General features: G+C 35.7%; 2 protein-coding genes across 6 annotated transcripts in view; one reads left to right on the top strand and one right to left on the bottom strand.

The window, feature by feature from the left end:
* Positions 1–2,524, bottom strand: part of LOC146467188 (serine/threonine-protein kinase Nek9-like) — a 33,112-nt gene extending 30,588 nt beyond the window's left edge. For all 4 annotated transcript variants that reach the window (XM_085125984.1, XM_085125986.1, XM_085125985.1 and 1 more), the window contains exon 1: positions 2,119–2,524. In XM_085125984.1, coding sequence (XP_084982110.1) covers positions 2,119–2,229 — 111 coding nt within the window. In that variant the 5' untranslated portion in view covers positions 2,230–2,524. The remainder of the gene's footprint in view (positions 1–2,118) is intronic.
* Positions 2,525–2,620: 96 nt separating this feature from the next.
* The window catches only part of LOC146467186 (exportin-5-like), a 51,240-nt gene continuing 38,495 nt past the window's right edge, over positions 2,621–15,365 (top strand). For both annotated transcript variants that reach the window (XM_085126151.1, XM_085126152.1), the window contains exons 1-12: positions 2,621–2,736; positions 3,718–3,839; positions 4,531–4,603; positions 5,209–5,346; positions 7,185–7,373; positions 8,434–8,472; positions 9,277–9,462; positions 10,636–10,712; positions 11,323–11,425; positions 12,169–12,252; positions 13,934–14,059; positions 14,524–14,614. In XM_085126151.1, coding sequence (XP_084982277.1) covers positions 2,635–2,736; positions 3,718–3,839; positions 4,531–4,603; positions 5,209–5,346; positions 7,185–7,373; positions 8,434–8,472; positions 9,277–9,462; positions 10,636–10,712; positions 11,323–11,425; positions 12,169–12,252; positions 13,934–14,059; positions 14,524–14,614 — 1,330 coding nt within the window. In that variant the 5' untranslated portion in view covers positions 2,621–2,634. The remainder of the gene's footprint in view (positions 2,737–3,717; positions 3,840–4,530; positions 4,604–5,208; positions 5,347–7,184; positions 7,374–8,433; positions 8,473–9,276; positions 9,463–10,635; positions 10,713–11,322; positions 11,426–12,168; positions 12,253–13,933; positions 14,060–14,523; positions 14,615–15,365) is intronic.

The following is a 15,365-nucleotide window of genomic DNA, read 5'->3' as shown; positions in this document are numbered from 1 at the left end:
AATAAATCAATTACTTTACAAATGACCAAATACGCATTTCACAAGTTTAGAGTTCCAAGAGATAACCCCACTCCAATATATCGTCAGGTGCTTAAAGTTCGTATGAGAGAATTTGTCAAAGAATGGAGTCCAGAAACAAGTATGAGTTTCCTCGAAAATCTTCTTTAATCGCCATGTGTTCAACTGAGCGAATGAATACAAAATGGGAAGGGCGCGCATGCCCATATATGGCCTGTCACGCCAGACATACTGTGACAGAATTTTTTTATATAACCTGGTCAAATCTTCATGTTCTTCTCTTACAAAAATCTTTAAAAGAAATTCTCTATCAAGTTTTCTTAACCGCATCTGGGGTGTATAAAAATGTGGAATTTCACTTCCAGTGGAATAATTGTTACAATACGAAGGAGGATGGGAGACTGGGGATAGTATAACTGTGACATCAATACAGGATCGCTACTTTCGTGGTTTCTCTATATTCCTCAGTTATTTTGTTGTAAGATGTTCAGCATTCCCAGTCATAATTTCATCCACACAGTTTTCTTTCTCTGTACACAAAAAACTGAAGAACAGAAAAACTGTGAGACTATCAATATTTCTGTATTGACATCATAGCCCTATTATCCCAACCAGACGTGAAATTTCACATTTTTATCCATCTTTTATAATCTCGACTTTGTAGTATTGATTTCCTGTTAGAGACTTCCTAGACTGGAACCTCCAGTAAGGGGACACCCTTGGGGCAATGGAGGTGTCCCCTTGTTTATAATAAACCACCTAAACAAAAAGCCTGCGAGTGGATATATAATTTATAGAAATGACACCTTGGGACTTTATTGTAATTTAAGGCAGTTGGTTACAGTTATTTACTAGTCACGAACTGATTAATGAGGTTCTCAGAAAAAAAAAGGGGCAACCGGTAGGCTTTTACTTGGGCCACAAAAGTATGATTGTAATTTAACAAGATGTTAATGGGTGATCCGGTAGAGTGAGGTCCACAATCAGACAGAATCCTGGCACTTATAGAGGTCAACATAAAAAAAAAACGTTTCTCAAGTTTTGCAGCCATTGTTAAAATGTTAAGAGGTGTCATGCATAGCAAGGCTATGTTGACTTATTTATCTTTATAGACGTATTTCCTTTCAACCATAAATAAATAATCTGTCCAGCCAAATCATGTAGCCAACCAATGAACAAAATCAAGAAAAGGATTTTTTCATGTTGACTCATCATCCGATTATTCTAATTAGCCTGTTTCAAAATTCTCAAGTGTTGATTGAAGTAATAATAATAACAATAAAAAAAAAACAGTCCATGCTTGATTTCTTTTACAAGTATGTGATAAATACAATTATTATCAAGTTTCATGGCAAAAACTCGCGGTCACGAATTTTCGGATGTGGTAGGCCTCTGTATCTGGTCTATTCTTTGTCAATTTCACCGAATCCTTTATAGTTGAGCACAAGATACATGTTAAAATTTTCAAGATAAATACAATTATCGCTTGTCTGTTTCGTGGTGTGCTTAAAATTGAAGCATTGAAGCTGGGTTATTTAGAGTCCGTGAAATGTGGGATTTTAATTAAAAGATCTCGTTTACATACTTTAAGTTTATTCTTACAAGCCAACAGCTGACCTAGTGTTTTGTAAGGTTTTCGTGTTTAGCGACTACGCGAGTCTGGAGTATTTCACTACCGTATGTTTATGACAAGCTTAAGATTTACATTTTGATATTTAATAGGTACAGGAAATGGAAGGTCAAGGAACCATTTTGACATTTGCCCAGCAAGAGTTAAGATAAATCATTAAAAAGATGGCTATTCAAGTAGGGAGTAACTTCTTCCTGTAATCAAAACAACGATTACAAATCGTCGATATTTAAATAATCACAATCGATCGACTTCCACTGAATTCGCATAATTTACACAGTTGGAAGGAAAAAATCTTCTTAACGAGCTTCCTCAAATTTTAGATTTCGGGTAATAAAGCGCTGATGAGATAAGCTTATATAAGAAAAATAATATTGCGAGGTTTGTACTTAGTTTTGTACATATATGGGCGGACAACAATATGCGCCTTTCGGCTGAAAACAACAAGAAAGAGTGGTTGACAAGCTTACCTCTGTTTTCCGATACAAAACTGCTTCACCAAAAGCCCCTCTTCCTAGCGTTTTGATCCTTGTGTAAGGTTCTTCCGATGCTTTTGGCTCGGTGTACAAATCGTCCGCCATTATGACGACGATAGGACTTAAAAATCCAAAACTCTTCAGACAATTAATTCAAATTGTACATGCAAGTTGTCATCTTCCGCGCAAAATTCCGCTCCCGCGCGCGTTCCCGTATTCCATACACATCTGCAAGATCGTCACTCCGAAAGTTGGCACATCGTGTTTGAAAGACAGACCTGTCACCAAAATCTTTGCTGAACACGGTGACAGATTTTTTTCCTTCGATCCTCAATGCATTTGTGCAAAATATTACACAGCCAGGCCAGCTGCCCTTGTATAAACTTCGCGTTGGTTCGCGTTGGAAGAGACAACGAGAGCCCGCAATCTAATAGATAGCGGTATATTTTGTGAAAGACACTATATTCTACGGACATAACGTACTAATTTGGCCAATTCTTTGTTTCAAACATGGCGTCTGAAGTGGAAGCGATATCGTTGAGGTTAATTCAAGCGATTGAAACAGCGTTAAACCCATCTACGGTACAGCAGCAGAGAGTTGAAGCTTATGAGGTAAGTAGAGAGTCTCTGTAAATATTTTTTTTGTTAAAAATGCGGTTTATAGACACTGATTTAAGTCAAGTCATTAGGGCCTATAAAACTGATTTATACACGCGCCAGCACATTTAATAGGTTTTCTCTTTTCCCGCGCTATATTGTTTGTTGTGTTTTTGAATCTTATTACATGTACAAGTTTTGTTTTGTTAGATTTAAAAGGTTGTTTAGCTTAGATCTAATGCAACTTAGGAAGCTCTTTTAAAAATTGTGAAAAATTTTGTTTATTTACAAATGTTCATAATATTTCTAAAAAAGGATAATCCATCTGAGGAATGATATACAAGCTGGTCTAAAAACAAGACTTCAGTAAAGACGGATTATCCATCTTTGGAGTGATAATTTGTAATTGAAATTCATCTAAACATACTATAAACACAAATTAAATCATACAGATTGTTTGTCTCTTAAAATTTTTACAATAATCATCCTGTTTTCATACTAATCTATCTACCGTCTCATATCTTGTTTACCAATGGTTTGGCACCAGTATGATACCGTTATTGTTAGTAATTGTAGTATCCACTGATAAAGGGCGTTAATATTGATCCATCTGAGTGTAAGCGCTGGAAAGTGCTGGAAACTATCGTGAGTCACCTTAACAAATTGGAAATGATTCAGTCTTAGTTGTAATCCAATGTAAGCAGTTACTATATATTTCTGCAATGAACAGAAATTCTCCTGTCAAAAATACATAAATTCACATGTTTGTGACATAACGTCTATGATAATGTGAAATTATTCATTCAGCAAATTGATTATCATGTTTTGCATTTTAGTGATCTGATTAACTCTCAGTGCTGTTTTTAACATCCCAAAAGCGTTTTCCCTTTTCCTCAACTTGAGTGAAAAAATTTTTCACACAAAAGAGGAGTTTCAAGATGCTTGGTTAATTTCTTTTTGACATCAAACTTAATAACTGTTCTATTTTATGTACAGTTTATTGAACAGTTCAAGGCCAATTCTCCATTGTGCGTCCCTGTGGCTCTTGCACTGTTTGACCGACAAAATGCTGCAGTGATCCGCCATACAGGACTTCAGCTTTTGGAACATACTGTCAAGTAATACTAAGTCTCATTCTTTTTTTTTTTTTTTTAATTACGATTTGTTTAATAGTTTCATTCGTAATCAGTTGTGTTCAGGCTTGAATTGGGGTTTTTAGCTGCATGCCTGCATACGTAACTTAGACAGATTTATATAACTGTATGTATCAGCTAAAAGTGTGACACATTAATTACCACGAAATGATGAAAACACAGGCTAGAATGCAGCACGAGTGGTTGGGGTGCTAACGTGCAATCTAGATGTCCCAGATTCAAGCCTCACTCTTACCACTTATTGTAGTTGTTTTTTGGTAGCCCCAAGTTCAACTTCTTGGCCATGCTTGTAATATAAATAACCAACTAGTCTATCTCCTGCTAGGTGGGATTCTTGCAAATTATCCTTAAAAAGTTAATGGTAATGCAAATTGTGATTGCAAAATTAAGCAGTTAGTCACTTTGTGAAGAGGTCAATGTATTGCACGTACATGTTACTTTAAATATAGTAGATACCGGTACTTATTTTGCAATATTTTGGGAGATGTATTTCACAAGGCTTTCTTTCAGTCTACAATTTCAGAGGAAATACAATGTACGGGCCCAATATTATGCAAAGATGATCCATTTCTTGCCCTGTTTTTTTCTCTGTTGGGGAACGATTTTGTTGCAAGACTTGTGTTCAAAAAGAAGTGTTTATTTCTTTTCGGTGCAGATTCAACTGGAATGCAATGAGTGCACATGAACAAGCCAGACTCAAGGGAATGTCCCTTCACCTCCTCGCACAGGTCTGTTGAGAAATCAAGGTGATGAATAATACAATTGAAAACAGTTTTCTATGATAATCCTATCTGGTCTGTTGAGTAAGGGACATTTTTTATTTATACTCTCCACTCTTACTTTTACATAAGTGCAAAATATATTATTAAAACATAGAATAATATGCAGCTCAAAAATGCAATTCAAATTCATATCAAAAATATAAAATACAATTATTCAAATAGGGGGAGGAGAGTAGAGGGGTATCTCTAGTAAAACTAATACTGTGCCCCTTTAAAGGAAGTAAATTGATAACTAAGAAAAGTAACTAGTAAGTAGAATAGAAGAAATAAGAAAGATATAGCAGAAGGAAAACAAAAAACAAAGAGAAACGAAAGGGATGAGAGTAAGGGATGAAAGTGATCTGCCCTTATGGGCTGAAATGTTTGTGCCCGAGGCATCCATTTTACTTACAAAGCGGGAATGGGATCACTTGTAACATGTTGGCCTGTCCCTTGCGCTTATAGATCGAGGCCATGCTTTTATATCTAAAATTTAATTTAACTTGTTGTGAGTAACTTGGTGAGAAACAGACCCCAATCACTGAATAATATGATTTTATTTTTGTTTTCAGGGAAGTGGAAATTTGCCAGATGAACCCACTCACATCAAGGAAGCTTTATCGAGGCTTGTTGTGGAAATAACAAAGAGAGAATGGCCACAGAACTGGAGCTCACTGCTGCCAGATCTGAACAGCATCTGCGGATTAGGAGTATGGATTAATTGCTACCCTTTTGGTTTTATGGTCTCTTTTTTTACCCTTTAAAGTGTATATGACAGAAGTTTTTTATATTTGCTTGATCAAGTCTTCACGTTGTTCTCATATGAAAATCGAAAGAAAGTTCCTCATCAATTTTTCTTCCCCGCGTTTGAGGCATTTAAGGTGGCTTACTACAGTTTTCTGGAGTGAAAGAAGGCCTTAAATCAAACTTAAGAAAAACGCCAAGAGGAAGTTCCTTGGACATTTTTTCTAGTACAGTAAATACAATAGAGATAATTTAGAATCAGAAATTAAATTTCTAATGCTCAAAAAGTGTTAAATACAAAAGAATAAGTCTTAGTGGGGGCCTGGAAACTACACCTTTTAGAGTTGTCTGGCTTTAAATCTGGCCGTACGACCCTATTTCAAAATTTCAGGATTAATGGAAAGTGCGCAAAAATGAGTATTCACGGGGAAGAACACGAAATTTTGTCAGGGAGAAATTTGGCAAATAACAAAATTGGGAAATTTTGCCTTGTTTGAAAATTCCTAAAAAAAATTCTGACAGATTTTCTTTAAAAAGCATGCACGTTTCCGTTTTAGTGTTTTCTGTCAACAGCAAAAATTTGAACATAGGTTGTGCGGCTAGATTTGGAGAAATTAAGCAAGGAAAAATAATTATTGCGACCTACGGTGAGAAGACCATTGCGCATGCTTGCTCTGAAAAAACCCGGGTTCCAGCGCGCACACGCGCTCCAACTGGTGAGTGCATGCTGCTGTCGTGTTCAAACATTTGGCGCAAAATCACAACTCTGCAAAGGCTTTAAGGCTGTTAAGGAACAGCAACCATTAGACAACACGTTTTTTTCAGTTATCAAGCCCAAACACGATCTAGCTACTGTAAACACACCCCTGAAACTGACCTGGAATACCAGGAAATTTTTCCGAGAGCCGCCATTTTGTTTTTGTGCTCGCGCGATTTCCTCAGCAAGCTAGCGTGATTTTCCTCACGCGTGATGCTTTCGCGTGCTTTGTGCAGGGCACGCGCATATCGAAGAATCGCACAGTACAAAAACTGTAGTAAGCCACCTTAAAAGCATCAAAATTTCACTTCTGGTTGGGTACAATACCATACAAGACGGGAGACTGTGATAGTAGCGCTGTGACGTCAATACAGGAATGCTGGTCTTGCTATTTCTCTATTCCTCAGTTTTTTTTGTGCCAGTGGGCAGAGGAAGAAAATTGTGGGGATGAAAATATGAACAATATGATTGTCGAATACTGAGAAGGAAACAACTGAGGGAAAAGAGAAACTGTGAGACTAAGCATTCCTGTATTAACATCACAGCCCTACTATCCCCAGTTTCCTATCTTGAGTGTGGTATTGTACCCAGGCAACCAGAAGTGAAATTTGATGCTTTTGTACACCTTAAATGTGGGAAGAAAAATTGAGAAAGATTTTTTTTTATTTTCATTCAAGAAGAACATTAATATTATATTTTGATCAAGCAATAAAAAAATTCTGTCACATGACTAAACTTTTAAATTTTGCCTATAGACAACAAACTGTAATTGTATTTTATTTAATAAGGTTGAGCTTGATTACCAAAAGCACTTGCTAAGTTCTGCTTTCTCTGAATAGTTTAAACTGGGCAAAAATATCCCTGTATTGGTAGCCACCACCCATAGGAAACCCGAGTATCACGAGATGCACAGAACGTTTGCGCAGTAACAATAGTAGGCACTGTTGTTAATTAGCATGGTTCTGGGACCTGTAGAATAATGTCAGCCTGTTTTGTTGTCAGTATTGCAAATACATGTGAGAAATCAAACATTGCATTTTTTAACAGGATGTTCAAACTGAAATGGTCCTTATGATTCTGCTTCGACTGGCCGAGGATGTGATCTCAATGGACAGCAATCTACAGTCAAACAGAAAGAAGGAGATTACACAGGAACTCAACCTCCATGCTCAGGGGTTATTTACCTTCTTCATTGAAACACTGAAAACCAATATGACCAATTACAGAACTTTAAAGGTACAGTATTGGTACATTGTTGGTACAGTATTGGTGTGTCTGATTTTGAAGCTTGTTAAACAAGAGTACCACTTAATGGCATGTTTTTAATTTCTTTATTAGTTTAATTTATACTTAAAAAAAATTATATTTTCATCCAAATAAAACTGTTTTCATTAAAAGGGTGTTGCCCTACATGTACATGTAAGGCTTGTTAAACAGAAGACACTTGAAGGGGTGCGTGGAATAAGCCCTAAGTGACTTTTGATGTAAGGCCAAATTCTCCTTTTGTTTCACAAGCGAATACAATGAAATTTGGAAGGAGAATCTAGCTATTCTCAGAAGTCACTAAGGGATTTTTTCCAGGCACCCCTTTACTTGTAAGAAGTGGCATTATATTGATAAAGCTTACTGTATTTAATTTCCCAAAATATGCTTTTTAGCAATTTCTATATCAATCTTGTACCCAAAGTCCTCAGTCCTAACTCTGGTCAGCAGTAGAGAGACTGAAAAAAATAGAAAAAAAATTTGGATTGGCTGCCCTGTCAACAGCTCTTTCTTCCATTTTAGTTTTTGTACCACAGGACTTTGCGGTGAAAAAATTGTAATACCTCAGAGTTTCTCCAATTGAATAACTTCTGACCAGAGAACCTGAGGACTCCAAGACAAATACAGTCGACTCCCGATAAGTCGAACCTTCAAGGGAAACTGAAAAAGGTTTGAGTTATTGGGAGTTCGAGTTATTGAGGGTAAAATTACAGTCGACTCCCGATAACTCGAACCCTCACTAACTCGAACCTCCCGCTAACTCGAACCAATTCTCCTTTCCTTTCAGGTCATTTTCTATACAATTTTACCCTCGATAACTTGAACTTCCGATAACTCGAACCTTTTTCAATTTCCGTTGAGGGTTCGAGTTATCGGGAGTCGACTGTATATAGAAAATGACCTGAAAGGAAAGGAAAATTGGTTTGAATTAGTGCGAGGTTCGAGTTAGCGAGGGTTCGAGTTATTGGGAGTCAACTGTAGTACAATATGTTTCTATATAATCACATGTACACAATGTTGTTTTTCTCCACAGAGTCGCATTCAAAGTGGGGATGTTAGTTGTAAAGCTCAGGTCTGTTTTAAATTAATGTTTATCATTTACGTTAACCATGCATGGATACTGAACAGATATATGTTACATGTTACAGTGACCTACTATGAGCTATTGCTAAATAAATTATTATCGTTCAAAACATAATATTGTATTTGAACGTATACTACATGTACAGGATGTCTGTTGATTATTATAATGTCCTTGGATCGTTGTGTGACAAGGATGTCAGCTAATTCAGTTTAATCTCTAAAAACATGGGGTATTACTCCGTGGAAGGTGTTTTATATGGTTTGAACACCCAATCCCTCTGGAGATTCCATGATACTTACAATAAATGTTTTTACAGTACATGTACATTGTGGAAAATTATATGAATATAATGTATCAGTGTATGAAAAAGCTATATGCCCATTGCTGAGTTACATTATAATGTACAGTTATTTTACACTTCAGTTTAATGTTTGTTCTACCATGCAACAATTCTGGCCAATTGAGTTAGGGGCACTTCGCTCTTTTCAAATTTTTTTCCACTTTGCTTTGCCTTGACAGTATCAACATACCTTTGCTATAAGATGCTCATTAATGTAATCCCCCACCCGCCCCCTGTTCAATGTTGAGCATTTATTAACACTTGTAGAAACCACACAGATCTATACATTTGTCTTTGTTCATCAACATATATACATGTATTGTATTAAATTGGTTTGGAGATAAACCATGTCTAAATCGGTCCCAACAAGGCCTCTGTCTCAAACAATTTGGCCAGGACTTGAGGTAAACATCTGCAGTTGTTAAAAGATGAGCCATTTATCTCTCTTCCAGGCTACTGTTCACCTGCGCCTAGCACAACAGACCCTTGTAACACTAACAGGATATCTTGACTGGGTGAAGTATCCAGTGTTGTATACACAGAACTGTATCATTCTGCAAATGCTGTGCTTATTATTAGAGGAGGACTTGCTCAAGATAGCAGCTGCTGAGTGTCTTCTTATTATCGTCAGTAGAAAGGTGAATGCTCCTTTAATTTTTTGCTGCCAGCACTCAGCGACCTATCTTCTTTAAAATAATAATTTCAGACGCACATACATGTAAGTAGTCAATTATCTTTGAATTATTTCTTTCCCAGCATCAATAAGTGATAATAATAATACACTTTATTTAGAGAGGGTGGCATGGAATAGTTGAGGTAACTAATAAACTGTCTTGTGGCCCTCTATCTAAAAAATTCTTACAAAACTAATACAATGTGATAGGAAGTGTACATAGAAATGTGAGAGCTAAAAATACAATGTATGTCAAATTCTAACATGACTATCAATAAAAACTAAAAATGTCCATCTGATAAGAAGACGAATTATGAATAAAAATAAAACATAACTTGAGAGCAAATAATGAGTCAAATGTTAAACAAAAAAATGATGTTAGTTTCTGTTGTACAAAGGTTGTTTCTATAATTGTTCTTAAAAGATTCTAATGACACAGAATTCCTGAGTTCTAGACTGAGGCTGTTCCAAAGTTGACAGGTAGTAACTGTGATCTACCGCCTTCAGTCATACGATTAAATCCTGGACAAATAAAATTAGTGTTACTATATCTCGTAGCACGATTGTGTTGCTGACTATTGAGTATTGAAGAGCCTTCAGTGCATAAGGATACTTCACCCTTGATACGTTTGTATGCAACGCAGCATTTAGCTATTTTGTTTTGATAAAAGAAAATTCATGAGAATAATGTATTATTCATTAAGTGACACGGGCATACTCAGGAGTCGAACCTAAGACCTTCCGATTGCTAGTTCGGATGCTCTACCACTGAGCTACAGGAGACTTGTGGGAGTGATGGCCTAAGCTCCCACAAGTCTCCTGTAACTCAGTGGTAGAGCATTTGAACTAGCAATCGGAAGGTCGTAGGTTTGACTCCTGATAGGAGCACTCAGACTTTTTTTCCTAGTATGCCTGTGTCACTTACTGAGTAATACATCTTTCTCATTTATTCACCTGAGGCTTAAAATATTCCAACTTTCAAGTTGGTTAAAAAAAACTTGCCTGTGCCTTGTTTTTTCCAATTAACCCACTTCTCAGTGAACATTTGCAAATAAGATGAAACACTATTCCCTGTGAAACTACTCAGCCAGGATGATTTTAATTAAAATTAACTTGCATGACTGTTTTTTTTTTTCAGGGAAAATATAATGACAGGACACCATTGTTAAAACTATTTAGTGAGGATGCCATGAGTGTTATACTGTCTGCTGCCCAGTAAGTCAGTTAGTTTGAGTACAAGCAGTAGTCCTAGTCTTTTATCAGATTCCATTTTCATTGTTACCGGGCTTCATACAATCTTACTCTAAAGTTTTACTTAAATTATTATTACTCTTGCTGCCTAGAACACTCATCATCTGCTTAGATATTTTGTTCCAATTGTCGGTGTTTTGCTATCATTATTTTGTTATATCCATTATAAACGTCGTAGGGAAATTGAATTTGGTTTGAAAAATCAGAAGATCCAAAAATCAGAGGTAAAAATCTGACCTAAGCAAAATAATGACAAGGCCCCAGTTGTTCAAAGAGCGGATAACTTTATTCAGCGGATAAGTCGCTATTCAGCGGATAAAATGTGTTGATTTCAGTACATTTTGTCCGCAAGATAGTGATTTATCCACTGGATATCCGCTCTTTGAACAACCGAGGGAAGGAAAACAACTTTTGGTTAGAAGAATTGGGAGTTTAAAAAAAATTGAGGGTTAAAATAATTGAGGTGCCGCTCAGCATTTGGCAGAGGGCTTATCCATTGTGTTAAGGAGTAAGGTGACTCATTATCATTCCAACTTGTGATGTAAAGAAACATTGATTATTTTTTTATTACCAGGAAATCAGTTACTGCTGAATTTGATGATAGACAATATCTTTTCCTAAAAAGATTGTGTCAGGTGCTTGTGACTCTAGGAGAAGCTCAGCTCTTCTATTTGTGGGTAAGAGTAATATGAAGTAGCCTTTAATTAGTTCATTGTGTTTTTGTATACCTGCCAAATTTTTCTGAGAAATAGGCTTGAGATTTTTATCCTGGGAGTGCTGGGATTTTTGAAGACGACATAGATTCCTGAAGAAGTCCAAAGTCTTCCGAAGGAGTCCAAAGACGTCTAAAGTCTTCCGAAGACGACCGAAGTCCGCCAAAGGCGAAGTTATTGAGAAAACGCTTAGCCACAAGGACCGACGTTAGTTGATAAAATCAGCCCTATAGTTCTAAAATGGGAAAGTTTTGGACTGACATGGTAAAAAATCAGAGATCGCGAGGAAGGTATTATCATTTATTCATTTTACACAGTCATGGTTTTTGTTCCTGACATGGGTCTGAGTTTACTTAACATATTTTTGGAAATTGTGCCAAGCAAGACGGCAACAACTCACATTTTTGGGCATTAGTCCTTTCTCAGAACTGATGGATTTGCTCTGACTAAGGGCTAACGCTTGACACGTCAGTCCTTGGATCTCTTTACAGTGGCCAAATTACCTTATCAACTCTGTGATAAAACGTTTCTTTCCACTCCCCACCAACGCAGTACCACAGTTTCTTTAGAAACTAAATCCCTTATTTGTACTAAGTTTACAGCCCAGTTCAGAACTTTACCTGTGTAGCCTCTGTTTTGAACTTACTGTAGGCACCTGTTTGTCTGTATTTCAACTGTTAATTGGTCTGTCATTCTCAATCACTTAGAATTCAAACTATCCTAAAGAAAAGCCACCAAACTTCAAGCAGTATTTAGAAGCACTGATCTCATTTGCAAAGCATGAAAGCTTGGTAAGTTAGTTAAAAGATGAATTATCATGATTTTTTTGAAGGCCCTCAAATAGTTGAGTGAATGTTTTTCAAATGGCATTTTCACTGAAATTTCTTCAAAACTATAATTATTATACCATCAAATTTATTTCATTGCACATGTCATACATCAACATTCAAATCCTAGCAGTATGCAGGATGTTTGTCACATGAGCCAAGTTTAATGGCCTTAGCTCCCACGAGTCTCCTGTAGCTCAGTGGTAGAGCATCTGACCTAGTAATCAGGTCATAGGTCCGACTCCTATTGCATTGGGAGAAATAGAATTTCCTTTTTTCTGAGTATGCCTGTGTCAATGACTGACTAACACATCACTCTTAAATTCAATCAAGTTTTTGAACAACAAATGTTGATTTGTAGTGTAGAGTTGATAGTGAGTTTATGTAGGGTGAAGTTGTGTATGACATAGCTGAGTGCATGTAACATTTAGCCATTGGTTTCTAGTGTACTCAACTGTGAAATGCTATAACATAAATTTCTTTGAGAAAAAAGGAACCAAAATGGAAGAAAATTGCTGTTTCCTTAATAATAATAATAATAATAATAATAATAATAATAATAATAATAATAATAATAATAATAATAATAATTACAACAATAATGATGATGATGATGATCATAATAATAATAATAATAATAATAATAATAATAATAATAATTTTTTTGAAATCATGGTATTTCCAGTTAAGGTAGTGATGTTGTATTGCATTTCATGACTTGTGTATAGAACCAAAAGAATCAGATTGTCTAGAACTACAATATCCTCTCGGTAGTTACATTGGCTACCAGTCAAATTTAGAATTGATTTTAAGATTTTAATAATTACTTTCAAAGCCATACATGGCCAAGCACCTGATTACATTTGTAATCTTGTTAATGTTAGGAATTTTTCCACGTATGGTCTTCGCTCAAATTCTGAACTTTTGTTAGTACCACCTTCCACGAAAACAAAGAAGACACCCTGTGACAGGGCTTTTACTGCTGCTGCACCGTCACTGTGGAATAAACTGCCGAACGCAATAAGGGACGAGGATAATCTTACACATTTTAAGTCCAAATTGAAGAATTTTTATGTAGAGTTGCTTACAATACGATGTAAGGACTGTAAGAATTGTAAATAACTATTTTTAATTAATTATTTTTTTTATTTTTTACCTATACAATTTGTTAGGCACATTTGATCATATGCACATGCTAATTTGCGCCATACAAATATTAATTATTATTATTATTAGTTAGTATTAATATTACAAATTACACCAGTGAGGGAAGTACAGAAGTTGTCTGTCATCCAGGGCTGCCATGAATTTTTGTTTTTCTCTTCGTATAACATATAATTTTAGTTATAGTTTATTGATTTTTTAGCATGTGATATTATTTATATATAGGGCCTCCGTTGATAATGGTAATTTCATCGTAAATTAGCTGAAAGTGCTACCCTATTCAAATAGAGATATTATGTCATTTCAACAGCATGTTGATTTCGTGAAAACATTTATTAATAGTTAAGTTTTTAAATTAAAATATAAAATATATAAATTTATTTATTACTTTTCAGCAGTTACTGCTGATGTGACATGTATGCATTGCCCCACAGGGTATATTTTATTTTCAGTTGTCTTTTTATTAATAATTATTTTTCAGACCATCCCACACTTAACAAATGTACTCTGGCTTACCTTCCTGAGGAATCCTGTCATTTCCACGGATAAAACCTTTAGATCAATGTTTCCAGCACTTTTAGAAGTAGCCAAGGCCAAGCTTTTTAAGGTATTTGATTGTATTAGTAACAAGTGAGTTTTGTAAAATGCCTAATACCACACTGATTTTTTTTGCAACAATGAAAGAGCTCTACAATCTATCTTCTATATTTATCAAATAAATGTTACTAATTAACCAGAATTGGTACTGACAGTATACCACATACCAGGTTCCTCACACTAAACCATATCTAGATTTTGAGCCAGTTGAGAATAAATTCACAATTGAAGATTAAATTTTTGTATGACGGGCTGATGTATATTGTTTCCCTTAACTTTATACAGTTCTAAAAGACTAGTTCTCTTGTACAAAATACTTGTGTCCCATTCAAGTCTGGAGAAGCTTTGCTAGAGCTCTGGTGCTCAAATAAGTTTTTCATGATTGTGAATAGAGGGTCTTTCCTGTAAATGTTTTGGTTTAATATCGTGTTTTTCTGTTAGCACAAACTCTTACGCTGCGACATGTTTGCTCAGGTTTATGATCCAGAAGATGATGACTCACCAGGAAGTGTTTTTAACAAAGAGGACTTCAACAGCGAGAGGGAATTTACATCTGTCAATGGTCGTAAGTATATGCATATCTGGTTTCTCTGGTGTAGCTTTTGGACAGTCTGACCAATATCAATATAATTGTAATTTGTAGTGAAGAAAACAGGCATCTATTTGCTAGAAACTTCATTCATTTGCCCACTAAAACTAGTCATTCTTCTGATCAAACTTGCCCCAAAAGGCATTATTAAAGAGGGTGATCGCACAAAGAAATGAACTGATACTTTCAATTTAATTTCTTTATATTAACCTGGTGAAGAAAGTAGGCATCTATTTGCTAGAAACTTCATTCATTTGCCCACTAAAGCTAGTCATTCTTCTGATCAAACTTGTCCCAAAAGGCATTATTAAAGAGGGTGATCACACAAAGAAATGAACTGATACTTTCAATTTAATTTCTTTATATTAATCTGGTGAAGAAAGTAGGCATCTATTTGCTGGAACTTCATTACTTAATCAAAATAGTTATCATCCTTAATTTTCTGACCAAACTTGCCCCCAAAAGCATTATTCAAAATGGTGATCACACAAACAAACATACTGGCGTCGATACTTTCGGTATTTTATTTTCCAAGAATGTAATGATTTCATGTACATTGGAATGCAAGTTATATTCTTCTTCCACATCTAGAAAAATGCATAGACTGGAGACATCATTTTGTTTCCCCCACTCATTCTGCATTTCAGTTGGCAGAGATTCTATAGAGGACCTGTTTTTTCCAAAGGCGACCCAGTAGATTTTGATCTTTTCAAACACATCTTTAGAT

Source organism: Pavona decussata, unplaced genomic scaffold (assembly GCF_977016875.1).
Source record: "Pavona decussata unplaced genomic scaffold, jaPavDecu1.1 SCAFFOLD_137, whole genome shotgun sequence".
NCBI classification, from domain to species: domain Eukaryota; kingdom Metazoa; phylum Cnidaria; class Anthozoa; order Scleractinia; family Agariciidae; genus Pavona; species Pavona decussata.
The sequence above is the reverse complement of the archived record's forward strand: the minus strand, read 5'-3'. Positions and strand labels throughout refer to the sequence as shown.